At 38.7% G+C, this 23,125-nt stretch overlaps 1 protein-coding gene across 2 annotated transcripts in view; it reads right to left on the bottom strand.

Moving 5' to 3' along the window:
• Positions 1-22,968, bottom strand: part of LOC112230211 (gamma-aminobutyric acid type B receptor subunit 1) — a 52,940-nt gene extending 29,972 nt beyond the window's left edge. The window contains exons 1-7 of one of the 2 annotated variants that reach the window (XM_024396399.2): positions 22,630-22,968; positions 19,272-19,358; positions 18,970-19,034; positions 18,352-18,490; positions 15,935-16,120; positions 13,589-13,606; positions 8,514-8,674 (exon numbers count right to left, since the gene is read on the bottom strand). In XM_024396399.2, coding sequence (XP_024252167.2) covers positions 8,514-8,674; positions 13,589-13,606; positions 15,935-16,120; positions 18,352-18,490; positions 18,970-19,034; positions 19,272-19,350 — 648 coding nt within the window. In that variant the 5' untranslated portion in view covers positions 19,351-19,358; positions 22,630-22,968. Of the gene's footprint in view, positions 1-8,513; positions 8,675-13,588; positions 13,607-15,934; positions 16,121-17,293; positions 17,374-18,351; positions 18,491-18,969; positions 19,035-19,271; positions 19,359-22,629 lie in introns of those variants that run through there. The other variant, XM_042304551.1, reaches the window with a different exon arrangement.
• Between the last annotated feature and the right edge of the window lie 157 nt (positions 22,969-23,125).

The raw sequence follows: 23,125 nt of genomic DNA, 5'->3' as shown, positions 1-23,125 counted from the left end.
AGACCAATGTCTATATGTCAAGACCAATGTCTATGTGTCTATGTCAAGACCAATGCCTATATGTCAAGACCATTGTCTATATGTCTATATGTCAAGACCAATGCCTATATGTCAAGACCATTGTCTATATGTCAAGACCATTGTCTATATGTCAAGACCAATGTCTATATGTCTATGTGTCAAGACCAATGTCTATATGTCAAAGCACAAGGGACATTTCTTCAGTGGACAGAATGCCACATATATAACAAGACCAATATCTATATGTCTATATATCAAGACCAATGTCTATATGTCTATATGTCAAGACCAATGTCTATATGTCTATATGTCAAGACCAATGTCTATATGTCAAGACCAATGTCTATATGTCTATAAGTCAAGACCAATGTCTATATGTCAAGACCAATGTCTATATGTCAAGACCAATGTCTATATGTCTATATGTCAAGACCAATGTCTAAATGTCTATATGTCAAGACCAATGTCTATATGTCAAGACCAATGTCTATATGTCAAGACCAATGTCTATATGTCAAGACTAATGTCTATATATCAAGACCAATGTCTATATGTCAAGACCAACGTCTATATGTCAAGACCAATGTCTATATATCAAGACCAATGTCTATATATCAAGACCAAAGTCTATATATCAAGACCAATGTCTATATGTCAAGACCAATGTCTATATGTCTATATGTCAAGACCAATGCCTATATGTCAAGACCATTGTCTATATGTCAAGACCATTGTCTATATGTCAAGACCAATGTCTATATGTCTATGTGTCAAGACCAATGTCTATATATCAATACCAATGTCAATATATCAAGACCAATGTCTATATGTCAAAATCAATGTCTATATGTCAAGACCAATGTCTATATGTCAAGACCAATGTCTATATGTCTATATGTCAAGACCAATGTCTATATGTCAAGACCAATGTCTATATGTCTATGTCAAGACCAATGTCTATATATCAATACCAATGTCTATATGTCTATATGTCAAGACCAATGTCTATGTCAAGACCAATGTCTATATATCAATACCAATGTCTATATGTCAATACCAATGTCTATATGTCAAGACCAATGTCTATATGTCAAGACCAATGTCTATATGTCCAGACCAATATATATATGTCAAGACCAATGTCTTTATGTCAAGACCAATGTCTATATATCAAGACCAATGTCTATATGTCAAGACCAATGTCTATATGTCTATATGTCAAGACCAATGTCTATATGTCAAGACCAATGTCTATATGTCAAGACCAATGTCTATATGTCAAGACCAATGTCTATATGTCAAGACCAATATCTATATGTCAAGACCAATGTCTTTATGTCAAGACCAATGTCTATATATCAAGACCATTGTCTATATGTCAAGACCAATGTCTATATGTCTATGTGTCAAGACCAATGTCTATATATCAAGACCAATGTCTATATGTCTATATGTCAAGACCAATGTCTATATATCAAGACCAATGTCTATATGTCAAGACCAATGTCTATATGTCAAGACCAATGTCTATATATCAAGACCAATGTCTATATGTCTATTTGTCAAGACCAATGTCTATATGTCAAGACCAATGTCTATATGTCAAGACCAATGTCTATATGTCAAGACCAATGTCTATATGTCTATATATCAAGACCAATGTCTATATGTCAAGACCAATGTCTATATGTTTATATGTCAAGACCAATGTCTATATGTCAAGACCAATGTCTATATGTCAAGACCAATGTCTATATGTCAAGACCAATGTCTATATGTCAAGACCAATGTCTATATGTCAAGACCAATGTCTATATGTCAAGACCAATGTCTATATATCAAGACCAATGTCTATATGTCAAGACCAATGTCTATATGTCTATATGTCAAGACCAATGTCTATATGTCAAGACCAATGTCTATATGTCAAGACCAATGTCTATATGTCAAGACCAATGTCTATATGTCAAGACCAATGTCTATATATCAAGACCAATGTCTATATGTCAAGACCAATGTCTATATGTCAAGACCAATGTCTATATATCAAGACCAATGTCTATATGTCTCTATGTCAAGACCAATGTCTATATATCAAGACCAATGTCTATATGTCAAGACCAATGTCTATATGTCAAGACCAATGTCTATATGTCAAGACCAATGTCTATATGTCAAGACCAATGTCTATATGTCAAGACCAATGTCTATATGTCAAGACCAATGTCTATATGTCAAGACCTATATGTCAATGTCAAGACCATATGTCAAGACCATTGTCTATGTCAAGACCAATGTCTATATGTCAAGACCAATGTCTATATGTCAAGACCAATGTCTATATGTCAAAGCACAAGGGACATTTCTTCAGTGGACAGAATGCCACATATATAACAAGACCAATGTCTATATGTCTATATATCAAGACCAATGTCTATATGTCTATATGTCAAGACCAATGTCTATATGTCAAGACCAATGTCTATATGTCAAGACCAATGTCTATATGTCAAGACCATTGTCTATATGTCAAGACCATTGTCTATATGTCAAGACCAATGTCTATATGTCTATGTGTCAAGACCAATGTCTATATGTCAAAGCACAAGGGACATTTCTTCAGTGGACAGAATGCCACATATATAACAAGACCAATATCTATATGTCTATATATCAATACCAATGTATATATGTCTATATGTCAAGACCATTGTCTATATGTCTATATGTCAAGACCAATGCCTATATGTCAAGACCATTGTCTATATGTCAAGACCATTGTCTATATGTCAAGACCAATGTCTATATGTCTATGTGTCAAGACCAATGTCTATATGTCAAAGCACAAGGGACATTTCTTCAGTGGACAGAATGCCACATATATAACAAGACCAATATCTATATGTCTATATATCAAGACCAATGTCTATATGTCTATATGTCAAGACCAATGTCTATATGTCTATATGTCAAGACCAATGTCTATATGTCAAGACCAATGTCTATATGTCTATAAGTCAAGACCAATGTCTATATGTCAAGACCAATGTCTATATGTCAAGACCAATGTCTATATGTCTATATGTCAAGACCAATGTCTATATGTCAAGACCAATGTCTTTATGTCAAGACCAATGTCTATATGTCAAGACCAATGTCTATATGTCAAGACTAATGTCTATATATCAAGACCAATGTCTATATGTCAAGACCAACGTCTATATGTCAAGACCAATGTCTATATATCAAGACCAATGTCTATATGTCAAGACCAATGTCTATATATCAAGACCAATGTCTATATATCAAGACCAATGTCTATATATCAAGACCAATGTCTATATGTCAAGACCAATGTCTATATGTCAAGACCAATGCCTATATGTCAAGACCATTGTCTATATGTCAAGACCATTGTCTATATGTCAAGACCAATGTCTATATGTCTATGTGTCAAGACCAATGTCTATATATCAAGACCAATGTCAATATATCAAGACCAATGTCTATATGTCAAGATCAATGTCTATATATCAAGATCAATGTATATATGTCAAGACCAATGTCTATATGTCAAGACCAATGTCTATATGTCTATATGTCAAGACCAATGTCTATATGTCAAGACCAATGTCTATATGTCTATATGTCAAGACCAATGTCTATATGTCAAGACCAATGTCTATATATCAATACCAATGTCTATATGGCTATATGTCAAGACCAATGTCTATGTCAAGACCAATGTCTATATATCAATACCAATGTCTATATGTCAATACCAATGTCTATATGTCAAGACCAATGTCTATATGTCAAGACCAATGTCTATATGTCCAGACCAATATCTATATGTCAAGACCAATGTCTTTATGTCAAGACCAATGTCTATATATCAAGACCAATGTCTATATGTCAAGACCAATGTCTATATGTCTATATGTCAAGACCAATGTCTATATGTCAAGACCAATGTCTATATGTCAAGACCAATGTCTATATGTCAAGACCAATGTCTATATGTCAAGACCAATGTCTTTATGTCAAGACCAATGTCTATATATCAAGACCATTGTCTATATGTCAAGACCAATGTCTATATGTCTATGTGTCAAGACCAATGTCTATATATCAAGACCAATGTCTATATGTCTATATGTCAAGACCAATGTCTATATATCAAGACCAATGTCTATATGTCAAGACCAATGTCTATATGTCAAGACCAATGTCTATATGTCTATATGTCAAGACCAATGTCTATATATCAAGACCAATGTCTATATGTCTATATGTCAAGACCAATGTCTATATGTCAAGACCAATGTCTATATGTCAAGACCAATGTCTATATGTCAAGACCAATGTCTATATGTCTATATATCAAGACCAATGTCTATATGTCAAGACCAATGTCTATATGTTTATATGTCAAGACCAATGTCTATATGTCAAGACCAATGTCTATATGTCAAGACCAATGTCTATATGTCAAGACCAATGTCTATATGTCAAGACCAATGTCTATATGTCAAGACCAATGTCTATATATCAAGACCAATGTCTATATGTCAAGACTAATGTCTATATGTCTATATGTCAAGACCAATGTCTATATGTCAAGACCAATGTCTATATGTCAAGACCAATGTCTATATGTCAAGACCAATGTCTATATGTCAAGACCAATGTCTATATATCAAGACCAATGTCTATATGTCAAGACCAATGTTATATATCAAGACCAATGTCTATATGTCTCTATGTCAAGACCAATGTCTATATATCAAGACCAATGTCTATATGTCAAGACCAATGTCTATATGTCAAGACCAATGTCTATATATCAAGACCAATGTCTATGTCAAGACCAATGTCTATATGTCAAGACCAATGTCTATATGTCAAGACCAATGCCTATATGTCAAGACCATTGTCTATATGTCAAGACCATTGTCTATGTCAAGACCAATGTCTATATGTCTATGTGTCAAGACCAATGTCTATATGTCAAGACCATTGTCTATATGTCAAAGCACAAGGGACATTTCTTCAGTGGACAGAATGCCACATATATAACAAGACCAATGTCTATATGTCTATATATCAAGACCAATGTCTATATGTCTATATGTCAAGACCAATGTCTATATGTCAAGACCAATGTCTATATGTCAAGACCAATGTCTATGTGTCTATATGTCAAGACCAATGTCTATATGTCAAGACCAATGTCTATATGTCAAGACCAACGTCTATATTTCAAGACCAATGTCTATATATCAAGACCAATGTCTATATATCAAGACCAATGTCTATATGTCAAGACCAATGTCTATATGTCAAGTCCAATGTCTATATGTCAAGTCCAATGTCTATATGTCAAGACCAATGTCTATATGTCTATATGTCAAGACCAATGTCTATATATCAAGACCAATGTCTATATGTCAAGACCAATGTCTATATATCAAGACCAATGTCTATATGTCTATATGTCAAGACCAATGTCTATATGTCAAGACCAATGTCTATATGTCAAGACCAATGTCTATATGTCAAGACCAATGCCTATATGTCAAGACCAATGCCTATATGTCAAGACCAATGTCTATATGTCACGTCCAATGTCTATATGTCAAGACCAATGTCTATATGTCTATATGTCAAGACCAATGTCTATATGTCAAGACCAATGTCTATATGTCAAGACCAATGTCTATATGTCAAGACCAATGTCTATATGTCAAGACCAATGCCTATATGTCAAGACCAATGCCTATATATCAAGACCAATATCTATATATCAAGACCAATGTCTATATGTCAAGACCAATGTCTATATGTCAAGTCCAATGTCTATATGTCAAGACCAATGTCTATATGTCAAGACCAATGTCTATATATCAAGACCAATGTCTATATGTCAAGACCAATGTCTATATATCAAGACCAATGTCTATATGTCTATATGTCAAGACCAATGTCTATATGTCAAGACCAATGTCTATATGTCAAGACCAATGTCTATATGTCTATATGTCAAGACCAATGTCTATATGTCAAGACCAATGTCTATATGTCAAGACCAATGTCTATATGTCAAGACCAATGTCTATATGTCAAGACCAATGCCTATATGTCAAGACCAATGCCTATATGTCAAGACCAATGCCTATATGTCAAGAAAAATGTCTATATGTCAAGACCAATGTCTATATATCAAGACCAATGTCTATATGTCAAGACCAATGTCTATATGTCTATATGTCAAGACCAATGTCTATATGTCAAGACCAATGTCTATATGTCAAGACCAATGTCTATATGTCAAGACCAATGTCTATATGTCAAGACCAATGTCTATATGTCAAGACCAATGTCTATATGTCTATGTGTCAAGACCAATGTCTATATATCAAGACCAATGTCTATATGTCTATATGTCAAGACCAATGTCTATATATCAAGACCAATGTCTATATGTCAAGACCAATGTCTATATATCAAGACCAATGTATATATGTCTATATGTCAAGACCAATGTCTATATGTCAAGACCAATGTCTATATGTCAAGACCAATGTCTATATGTCAAGACCAATGCCTATATGTCAAGACCAATGCCTATATGTCAAGACCAATGTCTATATGTCAAGACCAATGTCTATATGTCTATATGTCAAGACCAATGTCTATATGTCAAGACCAATGTCTATATGTCAAGACCAATGTCTATATGTCAAGACCAATGTCTATATGTCAAGACCAATGTCTATATGTCAAGACCAATGCCTATATGTCAAGACCAATGCCTATATATCAAGACCAATGTCTATATATCAAGACCAATGTCTATATGTCAAGTCCAATGTCTATATGTCAAGTCCAATGTCTATATGTCAAGACCAATGTCTATATGTCAAGACCAATGTCTATATATCAAGACCAATGTCTATATGTCAAGACCAATGTCTATATATCAAGACCAATGTCTATATGTCAAGACCAATGTCTATATGTCTATATGTCAAGACCAATGTCTATATGTCAAGACCAATGTCTATATATCAAGACCAATGTCTATATGTCAAGACCAATGTCTATATGTCTATATGTCAAGACCAATGCCTATATGTCAAGACCAATGCCTATATGTCAAGACCAATGTCTGTATGTCAAGACCAATGTCTATATATCAAGACCAATGTCTATATGTCAAGACCAATGTCTATATGTCTATATGTCAAGACCAATGTCTATATGTCAAGACCAATGTCTATATGTCTATATGTCAAGACCAATGTCTATATGTCAAGACCAATGTCTATATGTCAAGACCAATGTCTATATGTCTATATGTCAAGACCAATGTCTATATGTCAAAGCACAAGGGACATTTCTTCAGTGGACAGAATGCCACTGCAGAGGTCTCCTCGTGATAAGATGTCATATATAGCTGACCATCACTGACCCATTTGACCACTAAGCTCCAGTGACTAACCAGGAAATGATAGAGCCAAATATTTGTGCTATTAAATTAACAAAACACCCGCTGCTTGTCTCTCATCAATCATTCATCATATAGGCATTTTCAAATGTCAGCACTATACACTCACTACACATCTATATGTTTCCCACTGTTCCTGCCCCAGTTATTGCCTCCCACTTCGTAATTTAGCAGCTAGCTGATGCTTTGTGGCTGTCCGCTGACGCTGTCCTTGGTGCTGAATTGCAGCAAGCCAATATCAGTGTCTGACTTGGCATTAGTTTGGTTTATCGTCCACCACAATGAAATCGGGGAGGCTACTGTGGATCGGTCTCTGTCCATTCGTGCATTAGCCACATGCGATATCTCAGACAGCACTAGGCCGATTTTGACGAGATTTGGGTCTTGCTATTTTGACGACAATGATGCGTCTTGCCATAGAGATCCCGCATTTACAAAATGACACTAATTGGCCTAAAGCCGGAGCTATGGTAATTAACTGAAATGTGTTAGTTGCGAGATTTATCTCAATTGGCCCAAGGGGGACGCTGCATCTTTTGTGGGGGATGACATGTTTACTGTTGCCTTGTTTTTTTTAATGAAATGGGCAACTGTGCAACAATTCTAAAAGGGGTAATATAATTTGGCTTTTGGTACATAACTCCCTTGACAATATTAAATAAGTATGCTGCTGAGTTGTTACATTACTGCACCCACCTGCTACAAGGGCAATACATTCAAAGACGTATGCCTGCTGGAAATCAATATCATGTTGGCAAGTTTTAACAATGTATAGAGACATATGTAAAGAAGAAAGGCTGTAACTGAAATAGAAATGAAGTGTTCATGTATTTAATATTACATGGACACAAACTGGTCTAATTTAATTTCAACTGGTCTAGAGACTTGTGAAAAACCAAGATAAAGTTGTATTCTCTTCTGATTATGTGACTATCACTTTTTAACTACAACAATGGATCTATTTGATCGAACATCTACTCACCATACTGTCATAGTATATCAGCTCCAGTTCGTAATCCGGCAGAATATCCGTCCGGTTGTTTACCAGATCCAAAGCCATCTGCGCAGAGGGGAGACATGCTTGGCCGCCCGGCCAACCGCCGCTCATGGGGAAGAGAGCTCCGATGTAGAGTTTCTTCTTGCCTAGGGACGGGCACGGCCAAGAGAGGAGAAGTAAGGTGAGCGATGCTCGAAGTGCAATATAGCCGGACGCAACACTCGATAATTGCCGCAGACTTTTTCCAAATACCGCCATGGTCAGGTAATTTGAATTGAAGCGATATCCGAATGTTGCAGTGGAGTTGGGTTCGTATTAGAATAATAGGAGATTATGTTGTAATTAAAAGTTTAGAGAGCCTCGAGGTGAATTTGCAAAGAATCGCAAAAGCATTTCGTAGCAAGAACTTTTCGCTCTCCAAAAAGTGGATTCACGTGTTCGCCTCGCTAACATACAGTGAATGATTGTTAGAAAAAAAAAGAAATAGCCTAGCTCGCCTGCTCTTATATTATTTCAGTGGACTAATAGTCTCGATTTATAATTTGCCCGTGCAGAGGTCCATGATATACAACCCAAATAGTTAATGTGTTTATCAACGTTGAATGTTGGGTTTATAAATAGGGTATAACTTGTTTGGAAACCACGTTTGCCTCTTTTTGTCGTTCAGTAGGCAGAGTTCAATAATTCCAAAACCTAAAATGAAGTGTTCAATTAATTGGGTTCAGCAAATAAATTGAATGGTTTTGTTCCAAGTGCTGTAAAAGCTAATGAGGCAGGAGAGTTTCCCTTTCCGTTGCGATTGAGAATATTGGACAGACATTAAAATAATGCTAGTCGGTTATTTCTAATGATTCATGATCACCATGATTTTGCACCGAAAGGTTTGCGCGCGCGACCAGTCCAGACGGCAGAAAATGAGCTCCGGGTTAGGAATAACGTTTGAATTGTCCTTATTCTCTGGTTAATACAAGCAAATCGCACTGTGCGTCATTTCAGGATTTTAAAATAATCTGTCCGTGCAACGACCCGTATTTCCAATTGTAGAGGATGAAACGAAGTGTCCAGGAATGATACGCGAAAGGTATATCATCCACTGCAGCAGAGGCTATGAGTGTGCGTCTGTGTGTGTGCATGTGTGTATGAGCGAGGACAACTCGGATGATATTTGCTAGTCGGTGAATGTGTAGAGACATCGAGAGAGCAAGTGAGACAGGGGGATGGTTAAGGGGGCACTATAAACTGCAGTGCCTATTTAAAAACTTTTGAAGTGTGTGTGAGTGTGAGTGTGTACGTGCGTGCGAGTGTGTGTGCGTGCGTGCGAGCGCGTGAGCGTGTGTGTGTAGTTTCTACAATCAAAGAAGTGTGCAACACCTTGTTTCTACAATCAAAGAGTATTGGCACACTCTCAGTATCTGTCACTCTCTAATTCATCTTTTGGGAGCAATAGATTATTCAAATCAATATATGACTAAGTTAACTTTATCTGGGAAAATAGAGGGTACACTGATATAAATCAAATATTTGAATATCAAATCAACATAGACTTTAGATTGAAAGTGAGCCAAATCGATTCTCAACCACATGAACCAATGAAAGAACATTCATTCACACAAGCCACAAGCCAATAGAAAGACCATAAAATGCCTCGAGGGCTACTTTGAGAAATCAGCAAAAGCAGTGGGACCAGTCAGTGCATCAATTTCCCTGCTCTCCTTTTCCCTTCATTTAAGCTGACCTGGAGTCAGTCTGTGTGATGTATAGCCAAGATCTGCTACTGTACAGGCTACAGCATACCTGCTGTTTGAACCATCTGTCCACTTTAATAAGGATCTGCCCCTTTTTTTAAATTTTCGCCTAAAATGACATACCCAAATCTAACTGCCTGTAACTCAGGCCCTGAAGCAAGGATATGCGTATTCTTGGTACAATTTGAAAGGAAACACTTTGAAGTTTGTGGAAATGTGAAAGGAATGTAGGAGAATATAACACAATAGATCTGGTAAAAGATAATACAAAGAAAAAAACCAACTGTTCTTTTGTATTTTTTTTGTACCATCATCTTTGAAATGCAAGAGAAAGGCCATAATGTATTATTCCAGCAAAGCTGTAATTTAGATTTTGGCCACTAGATGGCAGTAGTGTATGTGCAAAGTTTTAGACTGGTCTAATGAACCATTGCATTTCTGTTCAAAATGTTGTATCAAGACTGCCCAAATGTTCCTAATTTGTTTATGAATAACTATTCATGTTCAAAACTGTGCACTCTCCTCAAACAATAGCATGGTATTATTTCACTGTAATGGCTACTGTAAATTGGACAGCGCAGTTAGATTAACAAGAATTTAAGCTTTCTGCCAATATCAGATATGTCTATGTCCTGGGAAATGTTCTTGTTACTTACAACCTCATGCTAATCACATTAGCCTACGTTAGCTCAACCGTCCCGTGGAAGGTACACCGATCCCGAAGAAGTTTTAAAGCCTCCTCTCATTGCCCTTTAAATCAGCCAATGCAGCACTGACCGCATCCCAAATGCCTCCCTATTCCCTATAAAGTAGAGCTCTGGTCAAAAGTAGTGTACTCTAAATAATAGGGTGCAATTTGCGACGCAACCACCGTTTCACTCTCAGCTCTTAGACAGGGCTCTCATACCCCCAGTAGGCCAATATGAATAACATAATTAGAACCAGCTATAATAGAATTATAGAATTAGTCAGAAAATGCTACCCTCCCATGACTCCACCTCTTCCACGGCTAAAATGTAACACCTGACTCATTGGCAACAGCTACTGGCACTCTGGGGACTAGAGAGTAAACCCAATGCTATAAATGCATTCCACCTTTGCTCAATAATTAGGCTGGTTTTAGGTTCTCTATGTAATATCACTGTGGAAATACTCTTATTATGCACTTTGGGATAGATTGTGTGATGGAGAAATAGCCACCTTCCTCCACCTCAGTATGATTACAGTGGAATGGATTTACTACAGAATTGCATCTGAATACAGTAATAGTCAATAGCAGACCCAAAGCTACTAACTGTTATCGAGTATACTTGGCAAAGGTGGCAATTCAACTCACAGCCCTTGTGTTGCCAGCCAGCACCATGCGTGTTCCAACCTCTAACCCGCTGAGCCATCTGTAGCCCACAATGACGTAGAACTCCTCTGTCTCATAGATCACCTGTCTGAACTTCGCAGCATGCCATGTATTATTCACACCTGATATTTAAATGCTATTCCATTACGCGGCCGTCTATCTGCCAGCAAACACCGAACAACACATAGTGGGGCAGACATTTGTCACAACAAGAGCACTCTGAAAAAACAACATTTTGAATAGACGTTATGGCAAATAATATAATGCTAGTTCCAAATACTGCAACTCTCAGTTGGATTGCGTGCATGGTGCACATCGTAGAGTTTACTTAAAGGGGCAATCTGCAATTCAAACAAAAACAAAATCAAAGTGGTCACCTCGCCACTGGTTTTGGTAAATAACTGAGGGATGGGGCTGGAGAAATGTAACCACTCTCAAATTGATAGACAGAGCTATGGAAGCAGGGACTGACTACCCATGATATTACTACCCATGATATCATGTTTTTAGGCTATGTAGGGTTTGTTTACAATTACATTGTTTATAAATAATGGAGTAAAACAAGATTATACTGTATTTTGGGTTCTGATGTGGTATGACGTTTATAAGTGATATTCTTCAATAATCAATATAATACATGTACTGTATAAATCCAAAAGTGGATGTAGCAACTACAGATTTCCCCTTTAACTCTGGTTAAATAATCTCCTCCTTATAAGGCACATCGCTAAAGAAAAGCTTCAAATTAAATCACAAAGCAGATTATAATTTTACGGTATTTTTGTACAGATCTGTGCTCGTATGTGTGACTAAAATGTCGCCCACAGCCTTAGAAACTAAACGCTGTCGCAACACCTCTGCCAGAGCTATCTATTATATCAACTGTATCAGTGGTGGGATCCAGTGTGGTACAGGAATCCCTATTCTGGTTAACCTATAAGAACACAGGGCTTAAGATCACAGAAGAGAGAATGCTTTTTCTGACTTCCTCTGACTGCTGCTAACACACACCCACACACACACCTCCACACACAGACACAGACAGACCTGGGTGTTAACCTTTACCCAGCTGAGAAGGCAGTAAGTGGGTGTTGATACCACACTGAGTGAAAAGTGGAATGAAGAGAGAGAGAGAGAATGCGAGAGAGAGTGAATGAGAGATAACAGGAGAGAGTAAGCCTGGTTCACATTTCATGGAGATTTTGGAAGGAAATGTGCTTTCTATGCACCGTTAGGACAGGTTGGCGCAGGAGAAGACTAAGTTGAAATGAGTGAGTAATGTTGTTGTTAATGGTTGATAATAATCATTAAATAATTATTAGTGATATTGTACGATCTGAAAGAGTTGAAAAGTGTTACGCCAGTATTTTACGCCAGGCATATAATAGGTAGCCTCTTAAATTAAGCAATAATCTTCAACAAAAATGACAAACAAATAATAATCTTGTCAATGCCACAAGGACAACAATTTAACTATAACATATTTTGTATAATTTCTACTCTTGGCAAGGTAGCCTAGTGCTTAGAGCATTGTGCCAGTAACCGGAAGGTTGCTGGATTAAATCCCCGAGCTGACAAGGTTCAAATCTGTCTTTCTGCCTCTAAGCAAGGCAGCTAACCCACTGTTCCCTGGGTGCCGAAGATGTGGATGTCGATTAAGGCAGCCCCCCCTGCACCTCTCTGATTCAGAGGGGTTAGGATTAAAAGCAATAGACACATTTCAGTTGAACGCATTCAGTTGGACGATGTGGTGTTGACAAGATTATTATTTCCCTTTATCTAATTCGAATCAGTTTAAATCCTTCACCGGTAGAATTACTGGTCAACAGAAGGCATCCTGCTCTAGAAATGATGTACCACTGCCCTCTTGTGCTTAACAGAAGCATTACAACTTTTTGCAACATTTGTTTCACTGAGCTTTTACATTCATAGACAACCCAACCAAAACCAATCTCTCTTACCTTTGTAGTTTCTGTCATCTGTGGCAAGCAAATAGAAAAGACAAAATTACATTTGTTAATAGTCAAAATGATTTGGTGACTGGTAGCGTATGTATATGCAACACTAACACTGTGTGATGTTTGTGAATTGTTTCATTCGTCATGGATTGATGCGCTATATGTGTTACTCATGACACATGTACAGTACTCCATGCTCCTTAAATTGAAATCAGTATGTAGGCCTACTGTAGACTACTTTTACTGTAGTCTGTATACCCTGTGGAAGTGATGGCCACTTCCGCTTCACTTCCGGGTCATGTCCCAAAATCTCTCTAATGGGCTTCAAGATTATATCATAAAATTAATTTAATATATATACAGTACTAGTCAAAAGTTTGGACACGCCAACTCATTCCATTTATTTATTTATTTTTCTACATTGTAGAATAAATGTGAAGACATCAAACTATGAAATAACACATATGGAATGATGTAATAACCAAAAAAAGTGTTCAACAAATCAAAATATATTTTAAGTAGCCACCCTTTGCCTTGATGACAGCTTTGCACACTCTTGGCGATAAGGACGATAAGAACCAGTTAGTTACAGGCCGTCTGATGTTTTGTATATTAGATTAAGCAGGTTTTTTTTGCCAGCCAGTACTGTTTGAAAATGAAAACAATATATCAAATAAATGGAGACCTGCAAGCTTTTCAAAATAGAGAAATATACAGCTGATTGGTGGGAGATGTAGTTAATGTGTGTAGTTCAAATAAAATGGTTGTAAATTCTCGGCTTCGTGCTTCTTCTTGGGCGTCAAATATGTTGAAGTAAATTCATACCAATGCACATATACATTTGAACAAATATGAAGCCCACTCTTAGCCTACAAAACGAGAACAGATGTAAAATTGATGGGGTATTACACAATCATGGGGTATTACACAATTATTCATAAAATATGGCTTGTGTCCACCAGGTGACAGTACTATAACTCCCTGTTTAAGACAAGTACACAGAACAAGGGGGTGTCAATTGTATTTCCTGGATTTCTCGCATCCTCCCTTGTACCATCAAATGTGAACTGAAGATTATTTTACCTTTTGTTGTTCTAAATTTGTTTGCTGTATATATATTAAATTAATTTTGTGATATAATCTTGAAATCCATTAGAGAGATTTTGGGACATGACCCGGAAGTGAAGCGGAAGTGGCCATCACTTCCACAGGGTATACAGACAATACAGTAAAAGTAGTCTACAGTAGGCCTACATACTGATTTCAATTTAAGGAGCATGGAGTACTGTACATGTGTCATGAGTAACACGTATAGCGCATCAATCCTTGAAGGAAAAAAAAATCTCAACAAACAAATTTAGAACAACAAAAGGTAAAATAATCTTCAGTTCACATTTGATGGTACATTCATACGATGCATTCGTTACATATGATTGACTCCCAAGTTCTTGAGGAACCAAGAGGAGGAACCTCTGACCTTCTCCGCCGTTGTGTTTTGAGGCGGCGGCAAGGAGAGAGGATGCGAGGATTCAAGGAAATACAATTGACCTTCATCCAAAAAAGCGGAATATTTATCATTTGTACCTGATTTGCATACAAAACAAAGCCTATACACCATTGTAGAATACATGCCTGGACACACAACTATATTGACAATATATCAATGTACACTGAGTGTACAAAACATTAGGAACACCTGCTCTTTCCATGACAAAGACTGACCAGGTGAATCCAGGTGAAAGCTATGATCCCTTATTGATGTCACTCGTTAAATCCACTTCCGTCAGTGTAGGTGATGGGGAGACAAGTTAAAGAAGGATTTTTAAGCCTTGAGACAATTGAGACATGGATTGTGTATGTTTGCCATTCAAAGGGTGAATGAGCAAGACAAAAGATTTAAGTGCCTTTGAACGGGGTATGGTAGTAGGTGCCAGGCGTGCTGGTTTAAGTGTGTCAAGAACTGCAACGCTGATGGGTTTTTCACACTCAACCGTTTCCCTTGTGTATCAACAACGGTCCACCATCCAAAGGACATCCAGCCAACTTGACACAACTGTGGGAAGCATTGGAGTCAACATGGCCCAGCATCCCTATGGAACGCTTTCAACACCTTGTAGAGTCCATGTCACGACAAATTGATGCTGTTCTGAGAGAAAAAGGGGTGCAACTCAATATTAGGAAGGTATTCCTAATGTTTTGTACACTCAGCGTATATAGGTTTGTCTATGTATGTTTCCATGGAGTATATGTGTTGTTTTTCCATTTCGAAGCTAAACCAAAACATTTAATATCAACACTAATATCACAAATGAATAACAGGAAAAGATTGGGATTCCATTCCGCACTTACAGAGGCAGACCGGTTTGGGTGAGTCCCACTTGCCCAGCTTGGTGCAGTGTGTGATGTTCCTGCCCTCCAGCATGAAGCCAGCATGGCAGCTGTAGTGCAGCACGGTGCCCTCCACCGGTGGCCCAGGGGGCTTCAGCGCCACCCTCCCATTCTCCAGGGACGTCCACACACGAGGGCACAGCAGCACTGGGAGAGAGATGGGCAGAGTAGTGGGAGGAAGGTTAGTGGGAATGACAGCAGTCATATTTACATGACATGTACTAACTGCCAGTGTGTTTCTGCTCTCATGCCAACTCCTTATGGAACAAATATGGCATGACAATTCTACAAGGAGTTGGCAAGAGAGCAGAAAACAGACTGGCACTCAGGCTAATACGGTACCAGTGTTTATTTTGGCATCTTTTTTCTATTTAGTTTTAGTCTTCAAATAAATGTCAGTCACATTCTAATAATTTCCTTCTTTGTTACTTTTCGTTATTATCAGTCAACAATAAATCTGGACAATTTGTGTCTTGTTTTAGTCAGTGCATTTCTTTCCAATTAAATAATTCATTCACTACATGACCAAAAGTATATAGACACCTGCTCGTCCAACATCTCATTCCAAAATCATGGGAATTAATATGGAGTTGGCCCCCCCTTTGCTGCTATAACAGCCTCCACTTTTCTGGGAAGGCTTTCAACTAGATGTTGGAACATTGCTGCGGGGACTTTCTTCCAATCAGCCGCAGGAGCATTAGTGAGGTCGGGTACTGAATTTGAGCGATTAGACCTGGCTCACAGTCGGCATTCCAATTCATCCCAAAGGTATTCGATGGGTTTGAGGTCAGGGCTCTGTGCATGCCAATCAAGTTCTTCCACACCAATCTCGGCAAACTATTTCTGTATGGGCCTCGCTTTGTGCACAGGAGGTATTGTCATGCTGAAACAGGAAAGGGCCTTCCCCAAACTGTTGCCACAAAGTTGGAATCATAGAATCTAGAATGAGAGCTCTTTTCTCCCAATCATAACCATTGGATGGGGGTAAATAACAGTGATTCCTTTAAAAGGGGGAGAATCTGAGCTTTCCAACAATGCCAGAATTATTACTGTACTCCTAACCTCGTCTCCAGGCTCCAATTGCTGACGCATAGAGCCTGGTAACAGTGGGGACCGTTTGGGATTTACTGAGTGACAAGATAATCAATTCAAATTCTGAGCGAATCACACGACTGTGAGGAGTGGCACCAAATCGATGCAGAAAAGATTTGTTATGGTACGTCACATATCGCCGTTCATGCTAATGTCTATGCCAGCGTAACTCTGCTAGCCGTCCTGTAACACGAGAGACACTGATGTCACTGAATGCTGTTTACACACTTAAGATATAGTAGATTCTGTAATATCCATGTTGCACGAGCTAACCGTTCTCTTCGTTGCACACGAACACAAAAAATAATAATACTGCCCACCGGATGCAGGACACTTAGAGGGAGGTTCTAAGGGTTGCGGTAGATGGTGATAGGCTGAGAGATCAGCCAATTAAAACCAGTGGTTGTTTCGTCCGCTCCTGCCATAGGCTTCCTGTCAAGTCCCGTTCTGAGGCGCTCGGAAACCAGATGGTTCGACAGAAAGAGAGCCAGCTGGTCGGCTAATACTCCTAATACTCAGCAAATAGCATTAAATATTTCCAATCTGAAATAAACTGCGCTCACATTTTCCGACCGTGAGAGCATCAACACAGATGAAGAACAGCGCACATGGGAAAATAGAGCTTCCAATCTGATGTGATCAAAGCAAAACTAAGCCTACATTGAAAGTAAGAGAGACTAAACATTCTTTCTAGTTAAGGTTAGTTACAATGGAAGTGTCCTGGCCTGCTGGCTATGCATCAGTCAAAAAGTTTGACGAGTGACATGTGTGGGAGAGCTGGGCAGATCACCGCGGATCAATCAGCAACTGAAAGACGTTAATTCTGCCAATGTGAGGATTGCATTAAATATTCTGCAAAGGCATGCATATTTATGATTGGAAAAAACAGATGAAAAGGAGCTTCATGTCAAATTGAATGCCAATTTGTCTCATGTGGAATTATCATATCGTCACATTTTCATCAACTAAAATGAAAACTAATTTGTGACCGTTTTCGTTTTTTAATGGCTTCTCGTTATCGTCATTCGTTTTCGTCAGGAAAAATAGGTTGTTGACAAATATTTTGTCATAGTTATTGTTGATAAAATGAACACAGAGCAGAGTGGTGCTCAATGATACATCAGAGATACATCAGAGATATCCTTAAGTAGTGGCAGTGATATAGTCTAGTCAATCCAGGAATTCACTCTGACAGGCATTGAAGAGGGAATTTACCCTTAGAGAGTGACAATAGAGTGACAATGAAGTTAAACTGGTTGGCTGTAAATAAAGTAGAGAGTACTTACGACACCTGCTGTGCTGTGTGATATCAGTCCATGTGCCGTTGGGAAGGCACTTCCTGACCTTAGGGCCCACTATGACCCTGTTCCCCCTGCAGATGTACTCTATCTCGTAGTCCACTGGTAGGATCTGCACATTGCGAATCTGCACACAGCAATAGATGACGTAGATAGATGTTTAGCTGTCTTTAAATATGTACATCGCCTGACCAATGAGTCATTTTTCCTATAGGCTTCCATGCTTTGCTATGATTAGGACAACAACAACATGGTTGCCACTAGATATGGCCATGGTAGAGAGAAGCAAAGGGGCGATAATGTCAGAATTGACAAGCAACTATATGAGCTATTTCTACTTTATCTAGGGTTGGATATGATTAAAGGAGTTAATGTAAGGGCTTTTGACAGTACTGTGATAACAGTGGTAGTACACTCTTAGAAAAAAGGGTTCTTCAGCTGTCCTCACGGTAGAACCCTTTTGGGTTCCTTGTAGAAACCCCGGAAAGGGTTCTACATGGAACCCAAAAGGGTTTTCCTACAGGGACAGCCGAATAACCCTTTTAGGTTCTAGATAGCACCTTTTTTTTCTAAGAGTATACTGCGATGGTATTGAGAGTACTGTACCTGTTCTTGTGTCAGGCCTCTGTAGCGGATGCCTCCATCTCTGGGAGGACGGATGATGGCACAGCCTAAAAAGGATGAGAGAAAGACGTGTGGAAAAATAATCACTTACAGTAGTCTACATTACAGCCATGAGATGTATTACACTCCAATTATAATCCTCACTCCATCTAACGCCTTCCTCCATGCATTCAGCAACATTGTGATGATGCTCCATTTAGGTCATTTTGCAATCTCTACGGTATTTTTAACTGCTAACACACTTACACAAACACACGTTGCACACACACAAACACCATAATTACCTCCAGTTGTTGAATTATGTATGGCCACAACAAGAGATGGCAGAGCATACAGAATTATAAGAAACAATAGCTGTGCCATTACTGGATCTGGGGAGCGAGAGAGAGAGAAACAAAAAAACTAAAGGATTAAATAAGAAGATAATGAAAGGTAGAGACAGAGGGAAGTTAGTTATCAACAGCCTCTATACAGAAGTACAGTCATTATATCGTAACAAAAACCTCAAGTTCATTGGAGATACCAACATTCATATTGGGACAGTCTTAAACACATACACTACTGGTCAATTCTTTTTTAGAACACCTACTCATTCAACTGCTTTTCTTTACCTTGATGACAGCTTCACACACTCTTGGCATTGTCTCAACCAGCTTCACGTGAAATGCTTTTCCAACAGTCTTGAAGGAGTTCCCACATATGCTGAGCACTTGTTGGCTGCTTTCCTTCACTCTGCAGTCCAACTCATCCCAAACCATCTCAATTTGGTTGAGGTCAGGGAATTGTGGAGGCCAAGTCATCTGATGCATCACTCTCCCTCTTGGTAAAATAGTCCTTACACAGGCTGGCAGTGTGTTGGGTCATTGTCTTGTTGAAAAATAAATTATAGTCCCACTAAGCCCAAACCAGATGGGGTGGTGTTTTGCTGCAGAATGCTGTGGTAGCCATGCTGGAAAAGTCTGCTTTGAATTCTAAACAAATCACAGACAGTGTCACCAGCAAAACACCCCCACACCATAACACCTCCTCGTCCATGCTTTATGGTTGGAAATACATGTGGTGATCGTCTGTTCACCCACACTGCGTCTTACAAAGACACTGCGATTGGAACCAAAAATCTTACATTTGGACTCCAGACCAAAGGACAAATTTCCACCAGTCTAATGTCCATTGCTCGAATTGCTTGGCCCAAGCAAGTATCTTCTTCTTATTGGTGTCCTTTAGTAGTGGTTTCTTTGCAGCAATTCAACCATGAAGGCCTGATACACGCAGTCTCCTGTGAACAGTGGATGTTGAGATCTGTTACTTACACTCTGAAGCATTTACTTGGGCTGCAATTTCTGAGGCTGGTAACTCTAATGAACCTATCCTCTGCAGTGGAGGTAACTCTGGGTCTTCTATTCCTGTGGCGGTCCTCATGAGAGCCAGTTTCATCATAGTGCTTGATGGTTTTTGGGACTGCACTTGAAGAAACTTCAAAAGTTCTTGACATTTTCTGTATTGACTGACCTTCATGTCTTAAAGTAATGATGGACTGTCAGTTCTCTTTGCTTATTTGAGCTGTTTTTGCCATAATATGGACTTGGTATTTTACCAAATAGGGCTATCGTCTGTATACTCCTCCCCTACCTTGTCACAACACAACTGATTGGCTCAAACGCATTAAGAAGGTAAGAAATTCCACAAATTAACTTTTGAGAAGGCACACCTGTTCATTTAAATGCATTCCAGGTGACTACCTCATGAACCTGGTTGAGAGAATGCCAAGAGTGTTTAAAGCTGTCATCAAAGCAAAGGGTGGCTACTTTGAAGAATCTCAAATATATTTTGATTTGTTTTACACTTTTTTGGTTACCACATCCATATGTGTTTCTTCATAGTTTTGATGTCTTCACTATTATTCTACAATGTAGAAAATAGTACAAATAAAGAAAAACCCTTGAATGAGTAGGTGTTATAAAACTTTTGACAGGTAAAGTAATTCATAACCATTGACAATGACAACCCAGATTATCATCTAAACAACTGCCCAAACAACAACATACACCAACCTTCATATGTACACTATTCATCTAGAACAAAAACCTCACCTACAGCAGTTCAGTGAGTCGTGCTCCTGCCACTAAAGACCAGTGTGTTAGTTGTTACTAATATGTGCTGGCTCCATGCGCTATAGAGAGATAGTATGAGAGCAGAACTCACTCTGCCATAACCCTGCGCATAATGTACAGATTTCATGAGCTCCTCCCACAGTGGAGTGGGATAGGTTAAGATCGCTCACTCAGTCCAACAGTGTGCTTTCAGTGCTAACACAGACGACACAGCAGCCATAGGAGTGTGTATTAAAGTATAAATACACCTAAATATAGCCACTCGTTTGAAGTGCTGAATAATGAATGCAACTTCATCATGTTGTCACACGAAGAGATGGAGAGAGAAAGGAGGGGAGAGAAAGAGGGAGAGAGAGAGGACAGTGTGTAACAAAGCTCCACCATGAGACAGATGGTGGGAAGGAAGGGGAGTGAAGGAAGACAGACACTGTTGGATACTTCATTCGCATTATGGTGTATTTTTAGAGCACTAACAAGAGCATGCAGGAAGAGACAAACACAGAGAGAGAGAAAGAGAGAGAGAGAGAAAGTGGGTAATGCAACGAGAAGCATGTGTGAGACAGAGAGAAAGAGAGAGAGAGCAAGCTAGAGAGGGACAACACAGTGGGAGACACTCCTCACATACTGAGATACATAAAAGCAAACTGTGTGAGTGTGGTATGGATCAGACAGATTAAAATATATCAAGCTAGCCAGTTTAATCAATATTATGGTAATATCAGTGGCCTATATTAAATCAACAAGCTGCTCTATATCTTTAGGTGCAGACAGCGGATGTATCTGAACAAAAGATTCCAACTGGGACGAGCATAGAGAAACATATTTCAGGACCATGGACAGCAGCACCCACGGCATCACAGAGATTTATCTAAACCAGAGACCAAAACGGCGACACAACATTCCATCCAAGAGATGTAGTTTATTTATTAAGCAAGCCACATCTGACATGCTATTAGAGAAATGCTAAAGTAATGCAAAAATAGCCATATGTTTACAATGGTGCGCAGGTGGATTTAAACATCGAAACACGTGCACTGGACTGATATTGCCTACAAACGCTTTAATGAGGGTAGCTCTTAAGGTGCCACCAACAGTAGGCTACCGGTAGTTGCTGGTCCGTGTTGACACCGCCGGGAATCCTTGACGGCCTATGGAAGAAGGCCAGCCCTATATCCGTTTGCAGAATTCAGATTTGAGAAGTTCGGATTTCATGTCAATTCTAGGTTGCCGTTCATTCCCATAGCATAAATACATTCACTGAAAACGTGCGCAATAAATCTAAAGATAAACTAACGTCATTAATAGGTGGGACTGTGTGTTATATTATGCTACGATAATAAAAAACACTGTAAAGTCGTTGCTGCTTGGCGAAACCTGTCATTTACGAGAATACAATTACCAAAGGCTAGAGTAGACCTGTCATCTGAATCTGACAGCCACATTTATGCAAGCTTGATTCATTAGAATTATACACCATTGTTTAGGTTGCATACCGAGTATGATATTGTAGCATGTAATAATGTGTACTTACAAATACTTTCGACGCGTTCAGTCAAGATGACCTTATGTCCATCGGTTGCGACTCGTTTGAGATCACCCAAATGTCGAATTATTTGGTAAAATGTGCTTCTTTGCAACGTATTGTATGGCTATGTTTGTATGGCTATAAATGGCAACCCGGTCCCCGTGCATAGCGTATACATTGAATGTCAAAAACAACCGTATTAATCAGTCTATTGCCATCTACTTTAATTTCGTATGGTGAAAAGTCAGAAACGAAAAATGTACATAGAAATACACGCACTATGTACAATCGCTTCCCCATGTACGACGAAACACCAAATCCTCACACTCCCTCCCTTTTGCTCTCTCCCTACAATCTCCAGCTAATTCACGACGTCATGATAGAGACGTACTTAGGTAGGCCTACGGTGCGTAAAAGTCATTTTCTCACGCACACATCTCCTTTTCTAAGATGCATGTTTACGTATTGGGCCACACCAGCAAATCGTGATCATAGCAAATCG

This window comes from Oncorhynchus tshawytscha, linkage group LG23 (assembly GCF_018296145.1).
Source record: "Oncorhynchus tshawytscha isolate Ot180627B linkage group LG23, Otsh_v2.0, whole genome shotgun sequence".
NCBI lineage: Eukaryota > Metazoa > Chordata > Actinopteri > Salmoniformes > Salmonidae > Oncorhynchus > Oncorhynchus tshawytscha.
The sequence above is the reverse complement of the archived record's forward strand: the minus strand, read 5'-3'. Positions and strand labels throughout refer to the sequence as shown.